Source organism: Numida meleagris, chromosome 4 (genome assembly GCF_002078875.1).
Source record: "Numida meleagris isolate 19003 breed g44 Domestic line chromosome 4, NumMel1.0, whole genome shotgun sequence".
Classification (NCBI taxonomy): Eukaryota; Metazoa; Chordata; class Aves; order Galliformes; family Numididae; genus Numida; species Numida meleagris.
The window spans coordinates 39,969,187-39,984,947 of NC_034412.1; the positions used below are offsets into that span (position 1 = coordinate 39,969,187).

A 15,761-nucleotide genomic window follows, 5' to 3' on the forward strand; every position below is an offset into this window, starting at 1 on the left:
GTGATGAATTCAGCCAGACACTCTCATCATTTCTACTGCAGTGCTTGAAAAAAAAAAAAAAAACTGCTTCTATAAATACACTAAAAAAGCCAATGAATTACAGAAGCATGAAATGACTTCAGTGAGGTTAAAAAATTGCTGGTATCATACAGAAAGCACTGAAAATATTATGTTCAGAGACCTCAGTGCAGCTCCTACAGAGACAGCACTGTTGGTTTTAACAAGGAGGTTACTTACTGAAGCAGCAATACGAGAAACAATCATCTCCTCAGTGTGAACGTGCGGATTTATCAGTTATTTCTAGATGCTAAAGAAGGTATCTGTGTAAACAGAACATTGTGATATGACCTTGAAGATCAGATCAACCCCCTTGCTGGTACCTTCAACACAAAATACACATTCACAGACAAAACTAAAAGGATAGAGATGATGATATTACTAACAAATTACTGCAGTTCACCTTGCTAGACTTCCATATAAACAAAGGGTCTAACAATCCTCACCTATCACAGAAATGTCACAATTCTAAGTTGAAACAAACCAGAAAGGCCGAGTCCACTTTCTAAATTAGAGCTGCCTGCATCTTGCACGTTTGTAACAAAGCCACATGCTGAAAAGCATCAAGCATTGCTTGCCTATACCTAACAAGTGGAAGTCCAGCAAAATATTCTGCTTAGAAGGCATCATTCCTAGTTTATTTTTGAAACAAACATGTCCTATTTTTAGTAGGAAATTAACATCAAAATAATAATAAAAAAATAAAAACAAAAAACCTGAGGAGGAGAAGGCTCCATATTATAAAGCAATGCTTCTGATAGCTTTGCCAGAGAAGGTACAGACCTGTGCCAGGAAACAGCATTCAAGTACAGAACACGCTTTTGATGGAACACTGCATAAACATAGAACGAGGTATGGGTCCACAGTCTCCAGTAAACCACTCTTGCTTTTTCTCTCTTAAAGAAGGGAGAACTGCTTTCCTATTTAAAAACCTGGAAGGCCAAAACACAGCTGCTTTTGCTACAGCACCCTTTAATCATGTAACTTTGCTTCCAGCACAATGCCTTACTATTCCTCTCAATGCTTTGCCATTAATTTCTAGCAGAAAAGCCAAGATGTTCCTGATAACGTTTACATTCCCAAAAGAAAGCCTATGATATAAGATTCCTCACTACATCAACCTGACAGCACTGAGCTTCCCTAGTGTCAACACAGTCCACTTGTGATGACAGACAAGTCACACATACTGAACACACACATAGAGTGCTTGTGGGCAGAGGGAGCACCTTACGGACCTGAATGTTTAAGTCTCTCTCGCTCTGAAACACTGAATCTCAGCACTTCTGTAGACTATAACCAAGTTTTGTTGGTAATAAACACATAAAAGAGATTTAATTTTATCTGCCTAGGTAATGCAAACTTAAATATTGGGACAAATTCTGCTCAATTTATACTTGATTCTATCTCAGTTTTCTCCATTTTATCTATCGGGATGTCCCAAATGTCTTTAAGAGTAACATATCCACCTTTCTTTTGTCTTAAGTATTTCAGTATTTTTTGAACAAATGTTTATTGTTCACTCTACGAATCTGTGTTTTAAATAAAACACGGAAAAGGGACTGAAGAATTACTCCTTGGGTCATGCAATGGAAGCACATAATTCACTTTCGTTTTGGAAAGATTCCCACAACAGCAGATTGAGGCATTGTCAACTTCCTTTTCTATAAATGCAAGAATCCTGCAATCTACTGAGGAGCTGAGATAGAAAGCAGCAGACACAATTTTTAAGAGTGTCTAAACTGAGGTGAAACTCAGGTTTTCAAAACATGATTCTTTAAAACAAAACAAAAACAAATGCAGTGGAATTAAAATGTAGCAAGTTATGTTTACTCTGTAACACTGAGAATTTAACTGTAAATTAACTCCTAAAGTACTAAAGAAAATAAGGTATTTTACATATATAGAAGATTCTATAAAACTGCTAACAAGTTTGCTCGTGTTTTCGCCTGAAATCATACTACCAGGCTCAATGCCTACAAGGATTTACTGCACCCACTAACTCAGTAATTGTCATTAGTGTGTCAATAATGACAGCTCTTTCTAAATGAGGGCAAGTTTGCAAGATTGTAACTAAATAACTGAATCTGTACTTCCTCTGAAAACATGGATACTATGAAAGAAGAAACAATTTAAACCATATTGAGCAAGATTAACTCAGGTTTTATGCTGGCTAAGCACTCAAAATCAACCATTCCCACGTGGCTATGACCATATCCACTAAAGTAGTGCAATATATGAATCCTCAGGAAACAAAAAGGTTAAAAGTTTCAGGGAGATTTCTAGTTTGATAACTGTGACAAATGGGTATGTATATATATAGCTGCAAGGTCCAAAATTGATCTTTGCCATCTTGCTGCAATACCTTAATTTTAGCTTCCACTCCTGTCACTGAAAATTCATGCTCAATACCAACTTAAACCAATCAAATTAAATTTTTCTTTTTGATTTTGACCCTGCAAAAAGTTCAATATTGATCTAACGAAAACACACAAAGAAGTTCATGAAACTTCTGGGGTCTTTTGAGCAAGTAAGCAACTAGCTCAAAATACTACCGATTAATACCGGAAGAAGTAAGATAGGTTCATGAGCCCTCATCTGGGACAAGAGCAACTTTTTTTCCTCTCTGATCCTCAGAAATACAGTTAAAGATCTCTGAAAAAGCCTAAGACTCTCCTTTAGCCACAGTATTCTACATGGTAATGTACCTGATGCCAAAATCACAGGGACAGATAGAGGATTAATTACTGAATGATATCAAAGTAGCTATAATGATTACAAAATTGAGTAAGCACCGAGTATCTTATTCTAATAGGTCTCCCTAATCTAGGGCTCAACAATATATCATAGCATTAAGAGAATTACAGTGGTCTTCCAATGGAAGTCTGCTTCATATATTCACATTGGAAGTGAATTTTAGTATGCATGACAGAAATGCAGATATGCTAGCATCATAAACTTCAGTGCATCATAGCCTCACTTGCCTCTCTACAGCTATTTTATAAGGTTGACAGATCTGAGATGTGGTATAAAAAGCAATGAGCACATCTGGAAGATGTGTATTTTTATTTTTTCAATTAATTATATGTCTCCTGAAAGTATCAGGGAATATTTCAGACTCCTTGTGATACGCAGCAGTTAGAACAACAACAACTGGAGAGCAACTGAAACATCTCAGATAATGTTTTATCCTGGACAATTTTGAATCAATTCATTCCACAAGCCTGTGAAACAACTGTAATGATGAGGGGGGGTTCCATACTGGCATTTCTGATGGAGACATGAATTATTCAAATGAAAAAAAAGAAGAAAAAAGAATGCATGGAACCAACTTTGAAGATAAAAATTTCAGCATGGGACCCCTGTCCAGATGCAGCAATCCATTTTTGCTTTAAGACTGACAAAAACACTAATATCTATTTCAAAATACCAAGCAGACACTGACCAGTTCATTGGAATTTGTTTGCCAAAGATGTTCTGAGGTTGAGAAATGAGGCTCTGAACACAGCCTAGGCTGGCAAATGTGCACTGGCACAGCTCAGAGCTGACTCTCCGTAAAGCTCTTTGACATGGCAAGAAGGAGTAAACACAGCTCCTGCAAACTTCCATATCTGCAGCTTTTTTCCTCATAGCTTTCACTGTTTCTATCAGTTGTCTCCCTGAAAACATACCTGAAGGGATAAGATGCAGGATGAACACTTCCAGGCTCTGCCAGTCCAAGTAGTTCTGTTTCAATGCTGAACCAGAGAGCACCAAGCCCTATTGTTCAACATCAAACACCCATTTTTGCTATCTATATGACTATTCAGAAACATGAGTGCAAAGCCTGGCCTTAATAGATTTGCACAGTATTTTTAGAATTGGTTGAAAAGATCACACCCTAATTACCTTTTACATATATATGTGCTGTTATTTAGTGATTTACAAACCCATCTAAACGTGGCTGTTCCATTTGCCTTGACTCACTCTTGTGTCAATTGTTAGATACCCTGCTGCAAAGGCACAGAATGCTGTTTAAAGGACATACAGAAGAAAATCAATCCATACTAAGTTTCATTTATAAACAAAACATTTTTTTCTAAGCTTATTTTTATACAGAGAGAACATTTCTTGTTGATGTATGCTAGTGTCCCCAACATTCCCACTGAAAAACAAACTAGGATCTTTCTATATTCTCACAAGAAAAAGGTGCCCAATTTCCACTCACCCTTTATTAGTTGTCTCACAGAAATTATCCAGATGTTCTCTGGAGATCATAAAAAATGTATACCAAATTTCTACTAGTCCTAGTCACTCATATCAAGTGCCAATTATTTCTCAAACTACTGAAAAAACCCTAGCCCAAAAGACCTTGGTATGACGTCCAATGTCATTCAAAAGAAAACTTCATGGTTGAGATATAAACCTGTGATGACTAGTACTAAACACAAATTGAAAGCACTGACAGAATGCATAGCTGCTGGAGAAAGAAGCACTCTCAGCTTTGAAAAACTGCAGTGGTGTTTACAGCATCTTTCTCAGATTCCATACACGATCGCTTCCCTCCAGCAGAATACCAACATTAGAAGGAAACGGCTCAAGTTCACAGATCACAGCTGTCTGCAATAAGACTTGCCTGGGTGTGTGGAGCAATGCATAGAATACACAGGAACATACGGGAAGCTGAAAGAACATTTCATGCACGTGAGGGCAATTGCTTGCTCCTGTGGGCCACAACAAACAAAGAATACAAACATTTTAAGCTCTTTTCCTAAAGCAATCTGTTCTCAAAGCAGAGAAGCTGCCAGGCAAAACTTCCATCTTCCTTCAGGGAAAGGCAATCCTCTCCCCACCATCTGCTGGGTGTGGGATATGCCCATATGTCCCCCCAGTGTATGCAGCAGCCACAGTAACACAGTCATCCCGTACCCCATATGACAACAAGAAAGACATATGCAGAGAAACTGCTGCATCACAGGGACTGGCAAGCATGCATGGGTGGGGTAGATGCTGGCAAAAAAGTGAGACTGAAAACAGATCCTCTCCCTCTTTCAGCTACAAGCAAGCAAGCTTAAGTCACTCTTGGTAAGTTCCTTTTTTGACAATTCCCTTCCATATTTCTTTCAAATAAAGGACCTTTTTCTTTCTTTTCTAATACAAAATATGAACCACAAATTCTTCTGATTTTTTTGCTCCAGCCTTTTGTCTTCATTTCCTCACTCCTAAAGCTGCTACTATACACACATATTCATAGCGTCAACTCTACTTCCGTAAAAATCCTGTCTGGGAATAATTAAAACTATACTGACTTTCTTGTTCAGTTCAAAGACCTTAAAAAGTCATCTAGTGAACATTAACATCATATCCCAGGAATATGATAACAGATTTTTCAGTAGCCCATAAAAGCTATAAGATAACTGTCTCCAGAACTGTGCCCTGCTGGCTGATTTCTGCCGTTAACAATTATTGGGCTGAAGAGAAGGGAAATCAGTTTTTAAATGAGTTGTCATTTACAACTCCAGAAAGAAAGATGAAACGCGAGTGCTGACTGTTGAAATCTAAAATCAAACTGTAGCACATTTTGCCCACAGAATGATAAAATGAAATTCCTTCTGGAAAAGCACTGATTCCCAACCTGAATATCCTCTTGAATCTTCTGCTTGTGGCACTGTAACAGTGTATTCACACACTCCCAACCCGATCTTTGCTTCCAGTAACCCCGCTCAAGTGATAATCACCAGCGGTGGTTGTGATGGGTGCATCTGACTTCAGCAGATAACCATCAGTTGGATGTGACTGGTCCTGACAGTGGTATCTGGCTCCAAGCGGATTTGTGGGAAACATAAATGTAATAGCCAAGGGATAATTTATGGCTGTATGCTCACCTAACCACAGTGCTGGTCAATGTCAGACTCAAGCCAAGTTTAGAAGAATGTCCAACTCGTGCCAGTTTTGGCAGAAACAGACAGTAGTTTGTAATCAGCAAGCAAATATGACTATGAATCAACCATCTTATCCCATAAATACTGAACAGCCCAAGAGCCCCCTGAGATGTCCTGCAAGGTAGCGGGCTGCCCAACAAGATCTCCCCTCGTTAGGGACACATCTCGAGATTACGCCTGCTGCGTAGGTTGTTTCTGCCCAGACATCAAGAGATTCCTTGACGCTGCAGATTATCAGTAAAAGACTAACAGCTTGCTAAGCTTTGTAAGCTTCACTAGGATTATATTCTTGATAGATTGTGCACATATAATCGCTTAGACATAAACCACTGACCGAGTCAGAGATTTGGATATAGCCACACCTAGGCTCCTTATCTCTTTGGGACAAGACTAGAAAGACTAGAAAGCTCAATGGGTGGGTCTCCTGGATGAGTGTGTTTAACCCTATCCTCTATGCAGTAAATAACAATGGGACCTTGCCTTCTCAAATCTTGCTAAGTCACTGCCTTATTTATGATTAAGCTGTGTCAAATAAATATTTCACATCAAGAAATATATTGCTATTTCTCTCTTATGAGTGTGTAATTCTGTTGACAACAGGCACACAGATCTGTCACTACCAGGCACAAATGAAAGTCCCAAACACGCCAATACTCTCACAAACCTACTCATACCAACACCACTGAACAGAACTGCTTTGCATCTGAACTGCAGGTACATTCCAGTACTCCACAAAGAACAGCACTGGCTTATGTCTTCATACACACTGATAGTATCACAATGCATTTAAAAGATTTGATGACTACCATTTTCCATCTCCACTTTCATCACACAGCCCATTATGGAGACAGTGCTTTTTCTCCACCCAACATTTTTACCAGCTGTAGAACGTTGCCTCCAGCTCCAAAGCTAGCACTTAGAGCCCCAGACCTTTCACAGCAATGCCCAGGTTAGGCATGCAAACCAACATAACACAGTTTCTTGCCTATACCAGCTCAATTAGAAACTACATTTGAGACAGGTCCCCAGGTGATGTAAGCTATCACCTTTCTATAGCTTCCTACAATGCTCTGCTCTGTCCACAAGCTTCCCATTTAAAAGCATTGCAGGCATTTTCCACCAGCAGAAACTGTTTTCTATAACTTCTTTTAACAATTAACTGGACGTTACAAGCTGCACTCTAAAGAGAAAACAAAGAGAAACCCTGATCAAGGTTTTGAGAGGGCTGAGGAGAGGGAAGGAATGAGGAAACAACCTGAATAAATGACCTAGTGAAGTACAACAGGAATTCTTCATGTGGGAATTTAGGAAGAAAAACTAAATGACAAATTACAAGTAATCACTTCCTAAAGAAGGCTCTTCTAGTGCCTATAGAGAGCTAAAAGACAAAATGATTTGTGAAATTCATAAATGACTGGTAACTGTTGAATTGTTGCACTGGTAAATGAACCTTTGAGAAATCCGACATCTCCTGCCAAGGCTTTGGCATATAGCTCCTATAACTGTGACATTAAACGTTAAACATCTACCTAAAGGCCATGTTTGTGGATGAATAGCTGCCATCCAGGAAGATCACTGAAACGGAAAATACAGAGCAGGACAGCTCTTGTAAGGACTCCAATATCCAAACACAGCTGATCCAAAATCACCTCCCACAACACGGTAAAGATGAAAGTACAACCCTTTTGCTGGCCAATGCAAAGAAGAACATGACAACCAGCAGATGCTCAGATTGCAAGGTAACAATACACAAGCTGCAGAGAGCCCAGTGACTCCAATTAAAGCTCAAAAGCCTAAAAAAAAAAAGCACAGAACTATCTTTGAGCTTAATAATCTGACATTTCTTTTGTTTCTTTTCTGCTCACTACAGAGAGAGCTGTGAGGTATCCATTTCAGGGCATGCAATGACATAAGCTTTCTGCTTCTGCTACATCAGGTTAAATGTTAAGTCACAGAAAAGCTAGCACCACCACTCTGTAGTTGTTTTGTGGAAAGGGACATCGCTCCCTCAGAGAGTGGACTGCAGGACACAAGTCCCCGTACTCTTCCTGCGCTACTTCTCTTAGTGCCTGCTTTTAGCTCTTTCTGCATCAAATACAGGACAATGCATAGGCAGCTGTTAACAGTGTGAGTGGCCTATGAATTTGTCATTCAGATACATTGTAGACGATCCTTCAGTTGCCACTGGTGTTGGTTACTGGTTTCTTCACTTAGACAAGCATGTAGAAAGGGTGGTGTTTACCCTACCACTCATTTCTGATGCGTTAGTATCTTGACAGCGCTTCTGAAGCGCAAAAGTCCCTCTAAGGCACGGCTCTGGGTCAGATGCAGAGCCTTCCATCTGAAGCATAACCTATGTCTCCTACCAGTATGGCAGAGGTGTAATGGAAGCAGAGCCTTCCGGCTTTTCAAGAGGATCTTACAGTGAACTCCCAGGACTTCATCACTGCAAGAGTTTGTAATTGAGGGGATAATCACACAATGGTGTTAGAGCTCTACAATTGCTTTTCAGAGGTAAAAAATGAAAAACAACTAAAAATCAGACTGATGTGCAAGGTATGCTGATCACCTTTATATACTATGTCATACTCACTATACTGACATAAAACTAACATGTATAGATTCTGAGGTTCTAACACTATGTTGTTTATTATTGAGAACAAGTTTAGTTTCAAGTTCCTACAAATAAAACAAACATAATAATACTGGAAGATATCAGCGCTCAGCTATGCTACTAGTGTTCTTTCCCTGTAAAATTGGTGTTTATAGTCCTAGCCAAAAAAATTACACGTCTTACAGTGTAGTGGTTTTCATATTGAAAAGAATTATTACATCATACTAAAATGTGTGCCTTGATCCACCAAGTAGTAACTCTTAACTGAAGAAGAGATGAGTCTGCAGTACATCCTCAGGAGAATACTCTTCATCTTACATCTAAGCTTTTTACCTCGTGCCATAAAAAAAATGGAGCCTACCCACATTCCTCCATATTATGCTATTATTAACAGGAACACAAAGAACATGAGCAGCACCTGTATTATTAAAAAAAAAACAAACACACACTACACTTTTCAAGTAGATACTTTTGTCTTTTTAATATTCCATCTTCAGTTCATCTCAGCACTCTGAAATCCTTGTGGAAGGCATTTCCTACATAGGAAGTGTCTCATTAATAAACCTGAATGGCATACAGTTCATGTAAATTGAGAGGCATATATTCCATCACCTTGCACTTCCATTCACAGCCACACAATGCAAGGATAAATTGGATATTAAGCACTACGCATAAAACATTATTTAGAGTTATGCACTTGCCCCAAGATGTGAGAGGCTAGACAACAGCACTGCAGAATCAGGACCCTGCTACACCAAATTCACCCCCAGCTCCGGCCTCTCCATCATTACCTGGGAGAGTGACGACATCTAATTGTACCTGTTCAATAAATATATGTTATCACAGGGCATCATTCAGATCTTAACTCCAAAACAATACAAGAACCTGCAGTAGCAGGAAAAAGCTACCTCACTCTCATGAGTCTCCCACACGTAACTCACTACCTCCTTAATACTCATGGCAAAGTGGGCAACTGTAGAAGAGCAAATTGAGAGTGCTGACTGCTCTGAGAGGAACCTCCCCCCCCCCCCCCCCAGCAAAAAGAGCTAGAGCATTCTGTAAAACATTAATTTGAACATTACACAGCAGAGATTCATGCTGCTGTAAACTAGAGTTTATAGCTACAAAATGTTATATGCATGTTATAAACACGAGTTTATAGTTTCGTTCTCTGGAGGAGCTGAGGATGTAACCCTCAGGCTAAGTGGGAGCAATTAAATCACATTATTTATATCAGCCATTTTCACGGTATTAAAAGTTACCAAGAAAAATCTCAACTGGTATCACTGATTCTCACCGTATTTTTCCAGTAGTAACTTGCTATCCTTCTAAAAAAAAAAAAAAACATTTAAAAAGAGGTTGCTACCTCTTTTTTACACCACTGCTACTCTAATTTCTTATGTTTCCTACCCAGAAGGGGTCTGCATCTTCTAAAGATGTATTTTAAATAGTCATTTAATTTATTTAGAATAGAAGCTATCCAGAATGGGATGTATTACTTCACGTTTGAAGAAACATTTTCTATGTATACTTCCCCTTTCACTTTTGACTCCAGCTATAGATGGAAACAGAAAAAAAAAGCAATTTAATATCAAACTTTCTTTAGAGTTTATATAACAATACACCTATACAAGTTCCAGATTTTTATCATATTTTTTTTTCATTTACAAAGGAAAGCTTCTTATGAACATGTTAAAAATACATTATAAGCAGCTAGGTCAGACTACTTCAAATTGTTTTATTTTCACAAACTTTGTAACTTTCAGCAATAACATCATCACATGTGTTCTTTTTTTCAGACCCTGGCAACTGAGAAGAAAACACCATGCAACAAGTCTTCATTTCTCCACTCTAACTACACTAGTCACTGAAATGAATTACATAAGCAAAACATAATCCCGCTTTAAAGAAAAGCCTTAGGACCTGTTGTGCAAGAGGCTCCTGCTTGTTCATTCGTCTCTATGTCTGCACTCCTCCTCCCCCATCTTGTTCTAATGTCTTCCTCCATTGGTCCAGCTCCTTGCAAGTGTTTCTAGAATGTTACCACTAAAGCATACATTGAGTTGATGGTCTAATCAGGACACAGCTGATGGAAGCTGTACTGACACAACAAACGTTTGACAACCTGTGACTTTTATTTTTTGTGACCTCTTCCATCACCGATTTCAGAGGAAAAAAGATTAAAAGCTCAGCTATGAGAAGAGCTACTACACGGGTTCTTCCCTTTTCTGGAAAAGGCACAATTGCTAAACCCAGGTCTCCTCTTTTAAGACATTCAAGCCAGCTAAGAACTTCACTTACCTTCAGTCCATTTTCAGATGGTTTCAAAATGAAAATGGGAAAATAAATTTTTGGTAGAAGCACAAGTGCAGTAATATTTACTGTGGGAGTTGGGTTAGGGCTTTTTATTCCTTATTATTGTGATTTCCATTCAAACTTCAGAATTAAAACCATATTTCACTTCAAGAGAAGCTGCTGCTTTACAGTGTTAGACAAGTGCTACACGTGTTGTCTGGAAACTTCCAAATGAGTCCATCAGCACAGAAATCCGCCCTTCTCTCCGTTATCTGCAGCTATTGCAACAAACCATGCCCATGTTTTAACAAAACCAGAAATAAAAGCTTACTGGACACGGTGTAGATGGACTTGTCCTTTCCAATTGCAAACCCTAGCAGACAGAAAGTGTAATTTATCAAGCCAAACTTTGCATTTAACCCAAATATCACCTTAATTAATGACTCCATTCTCCACCTCTCATCTGGCTGAAAACTATTCCTGGCATAAGCCAGCCAGAACAACGATGCAGATAAGACTTTAGCAATACCTCCTCCAAACATTTTCCTTCACAGGGGCATGACAGTCTCCTCATCCCCATCTACACTACCCTCCAGCTAAGAAAAACACATAGCGTATAGTTTCTTCTTTGCTAAACAAAGAATGCAGCTGTGCTGGCTGTGTGGACCTGAAAACTCCCTCAAAGGTGAAGAAAGGGAATAACACAAGCCTCCTCAGCACGGCTGGAAACAAAACATAAAAATGCATTTCTCCTCAGAGGAAATGCATGAACAGAAGTTGACCCTTGATATACAATCAGCTAAGTCAGTCAAGCAAGGTGCAGAATGCTCTCCTCAATGTTAAGGACTCAAGCAGCTCTGCAGTAGTGGCATTCACTACATGTGAGTATTTGATTTACGCTCCAAGGATTTTTCAAGTGACTTAAAAGTTTGGGTTTGCAGCAGAAGCAAAACAGCCATGTGCCATAAAGCAAGACCTGCAGCAAGTAGAGTTCCTATAATAACCTAGCAACGGCTCACTTACAACTACTTGTATATGACACATCAAAAGAAACCAAAAAAAAAAAAAAAAAAAAAGACCTGAGTAGCATGAGACTGAAAGGAAAAAAGATTTCTAAACATAATTTAAGGAAGTTTCTACAGATGTATTTGCAGGGAGGAGTGAACAACTCTTTCAGGGCCACAGGCACACTGCAGTGCAGCCACTGCAGGTGTCAGACATCAGGTGAGGTTGCAAAGTTTGGCTTGACACCCCCTTGTCATTCAGAAAAGCTGTCTTCTCTGTGAGTAAATGGTTTTAAACAAACACAGCACAAGTAAAGGCACATTCCTCCTCTGCAACAGATACTATAAAGATAATATCCTTAGTTTGCAGGTTTGCCCTGCACTGGGATTTCTTCAATGAAGACGTTTCTTTATACGCAACTTCCTGAAGTTGGATACAAATGCTAAAACCATGAAGTTATTTCCTAATGGGCCCTGCTCCCCTCTGGGCATGCAGCAGCATCACTAGTGAGGAATCCTACACCTCAGTTCTGCTGCCAGACTCATCTGAGAGAACAGATGCCTGCTTTTCTGAGTGCAGTCAAATTCACACGGCTGGCACAGAGACCACCTCTGGTACAACCAAAGTCACCTAGTTCTACTAGTGACATCCACTCCGGATAGATCACACAAGGCAAATCAATCATGTACTGATCTGGCAGCACTACTATTTCTCTGGCAAGAGACAGGATAGGAACTTATTCTAAGAATGACAAGCCTGAGTTGTTCCAGTTTTACTGTATTATAAATGTCAGCCATACACCTGCATTAATATTTTTTGCTCTGAGTTTTACTGCAGAGCAATTCTCTTACAAAGCTAATGAAAATCAGTACAATTATAGAACAGTTTCTTAATGAAAAATACAAGTTTTACTGTACAGAGTACAAGCTGGGGGACTTAAGGGGTTGTAAGGATAGAGTACAGTCCTGCTGAAAGGACCTGGGGATATTGGTAGACAGGATGGGAAGCTGGACATGAGCCAGCAATGTGCCCTCACAGCCCAGAAAGCCAACTGTATTCTGGGCTGCAACAAAAGAAACGTGGCCAGCAGGGCGTGGGAGGTGATCCTGACCCTCTGCTCTGCACTAGTGAGACCTCACCTGAAGTACTGCATCCAGATGCGGAGTCCTCAGTACAGAAGAGACATAGACCTGTTGGAGCACCTCCAGAGGAGGCCACAAAAGTGACACAAGGGATGGAACACCTCCTGCAGGAGGACAAGCTGAGTGAGCTGGTGCTGTTCAGCCTGGAGAAGAGGAAGCTCCAGGGAGACCAGAGAGTGGCCTTTCAGTATGTAAAGGGGGACTATAAGAAAGAAGGGAACAGACTCTTTAGCAGAGTCTGCTGTGATACGACAAGGGGAAATGGTTTCAAACTAAAAGAGGATTTAATTTAAATACAAGTTGTTGTGGGTTTGTTTGTTTGTTTTTACAATAAAGGTGGGGAGGCGCTGGAACAGATTGCCCAGAGAGGTGGTGGATGGCCTAGTCCTGGGGTACATTCAAGGTCAGGCTGGATCAGGCCCTAAGCAACCCGAACTAGCTGTAGATATCCCTGATCATTGCAGCAGAGTTGGACTAGACTACCTTTAAAGGTTCCTTCCAACTCAAATGATTCTATGAAGTCAAGGGTACTGCAAGCAAGTTCTGTAAATGAGACACAAGTAATGCGAGATATCCCGTAGTCTTCATGTACAAAATTTATGTTAGGACATCATCAAGATCTGCACTAGCATTTCAAACACACAGCTGCAGGAAAAGAGTAGGGAAAGAACATCAGAACAACAAAAACACAGAAAGCAAAAAAAAAAAAAAACTGGGACTGACACATCAAAAAGAAGTGGTACTGCCCTCACTGAGCTGCACTGCACAGAAGAGAGTGATCTGTCATACAGTTTGTTAAAGTTGGAGTCTAGACACTTTCCAATTGCTTTTAAAATACTGAAGCTCCACACTGCATTTCTAACAGTACCAAACTCACTTGGCCTGAAATGGCCTCCCCCAAGCCACCCACTGAAAACATTCACCCCCAGCAATTTGCCCTACCTTTCCCTCTTAGGGCAAAGAAAAACTTCCTAGACTGAGGGTCCGGGACAGAAGGTCAAAACCCACATAGCAGTCATGCGTATTTTGCACACAGCACATATCCAGCTTGGCTAAAGAGCTCTACAAGAAATTTAAGAGATTCAGTTTGTCCTGGATATTGCTGCATGCTGCTTCCCAGCGTAGAGCAGCAAATCTCTGAGCAAATAGGCTGCAGGATCGGAGGCTGGAACAGAAGCATTCCAGAAAAGCAAGCTTTTAGACCATTTTCTTTTATCCCAAAGTACCTATGCAAGGTGGACAAGCGTTCCAGAATCCAACAGTTTGTACAAGAAGCACAGATTTTTTATATTTATGAAGTTATTCACTGGGTATGTACATACAGAGGAAGACTACAAAACAAAATACTTTGAGTTTAGGAAAAAGAGTCAAGGTACATATTACTTACCATGATCAGCTGAAAGAAAAATAAATGTTAAACTGCCATCATTAATACCCCATTAATTTAATGCAGAAAAAAACCAACCAACCAACTAAACACAGAATGTACCTACTGTTACTGAGACACTTCACAAAAGACTATTAGGTCGTGCTTAGGACTGCATGTTTACAATTTATATCTTCCAGGAACCACAAGAACTCACAAAAATCAAGAGACGGAAAATGGCTGGGTTCACAAAGACCAAGCGAGAATTTCTGACTGCCCTGAGGGCAGTATTTATTTTGCTGTCGTTTTCCCTGCAGGCTGAAGACTCACAGCTCTATGACCCTATAAGATCACCTGTCCCCAGTGGCAGAGGTGACAAAATCAGCAGTCAGACTGATTCAACAGCACTTTCTCAAACGCCTTCCCAAGCATTAATACATTCAAGCTTACCTACCTCAAACAACAAGCCTTGATAGACACAGGCACCTGCAGGACAAAACCAGAAAACGGATTAGAATCAAAAAACAAACAACAACAACAACAAATGCTTCCCAGTCATACAGGTGGTGCCTTACAACCCAGTATGCATTAGGCAGAATACAGTGCGTTGAAACTGGGGGAGACATTAACCTCAAAAGGACCAAACTGCACGATCATCAAGCCACCCAATTTTTGTTTTTACTTTTGAACAGGCTAATCCATTCCCATAACAACCTTACACACTCTCAGATGCAGGACAAAATCCCACATTTGGTGCCACTCGGGTCTTCTCTCCAGTCGCTGCCATAACAACAGCTGCCTCCTCTAAGGTAGAAATTCTCACAATATACATGTAAGATGGAGCTTACAATTGTATTTTTACAATGATTCATAGCCTAAGCTCTCTCTGAAATACAAGGAAGTCACTGCTATTCAAGGGCAAAATACAACCCTTAAAAATGCAGAGTTACGTGGTTACACGGCATTTAATTTGCATGCTAAAGAGCAGACCCTTCTCTCTGCTGCTATAAATCCCTTTACCATTTACAAGAGAAACAAATAAGCACATGAATATCCACATAAAAATGTGATGACTGTGAGAAGAGCTGGCATGAATTCCTGTTCCTAAATCACTCCACATGCAACGGGACACATTTCCCCTATTGACTGGCTCACAAGACTCCTGTCCTCCAGGCTTCCTAGTTCTCACTCCTGACATCACTGGATGAGGGAAAGCATCTCCAAGCAAGCGATAGGGAGATTTGCACTCATTCAAGCACATTTTATATACTGTACTTCAATAAATCAAATAAGAAGTTAGAAAACAAAATCATGAATAAGTTGAATGACAGTTCTTTCACTGATTTTCTGGGAAACTGCCATTC

The 15,761-nt window shown here is 39.9% G+C and overlaps 1 protein-coding gene across 3 annotated transcripts in view; it reads right to left on the reverse strand.

Moving 5' to 3' along the window:
* The window catches only part of FRAS1 (Fraser extracellular matrix complex subunit 1), a 169,246-nt gene that overhangs the window by 150,554 nt on the left and 2,931 nt on the right, over window positions 1-15,761 (reverse strand). For all 3 annotated transcript variants that reach the window (XM_021395041.1, XM_021395042.1, XM_021395043.1), the window contains exon 2: window positions 14,852-14,883. In XM_021395041.1, coding sequence (XP_021250716.1) covers window positions 14,852-14,883 — 32 coding nt within the window. The remainder of the gene's footprint in view (window positions 1-14,851; window positions 14,884-15,761) is intronic.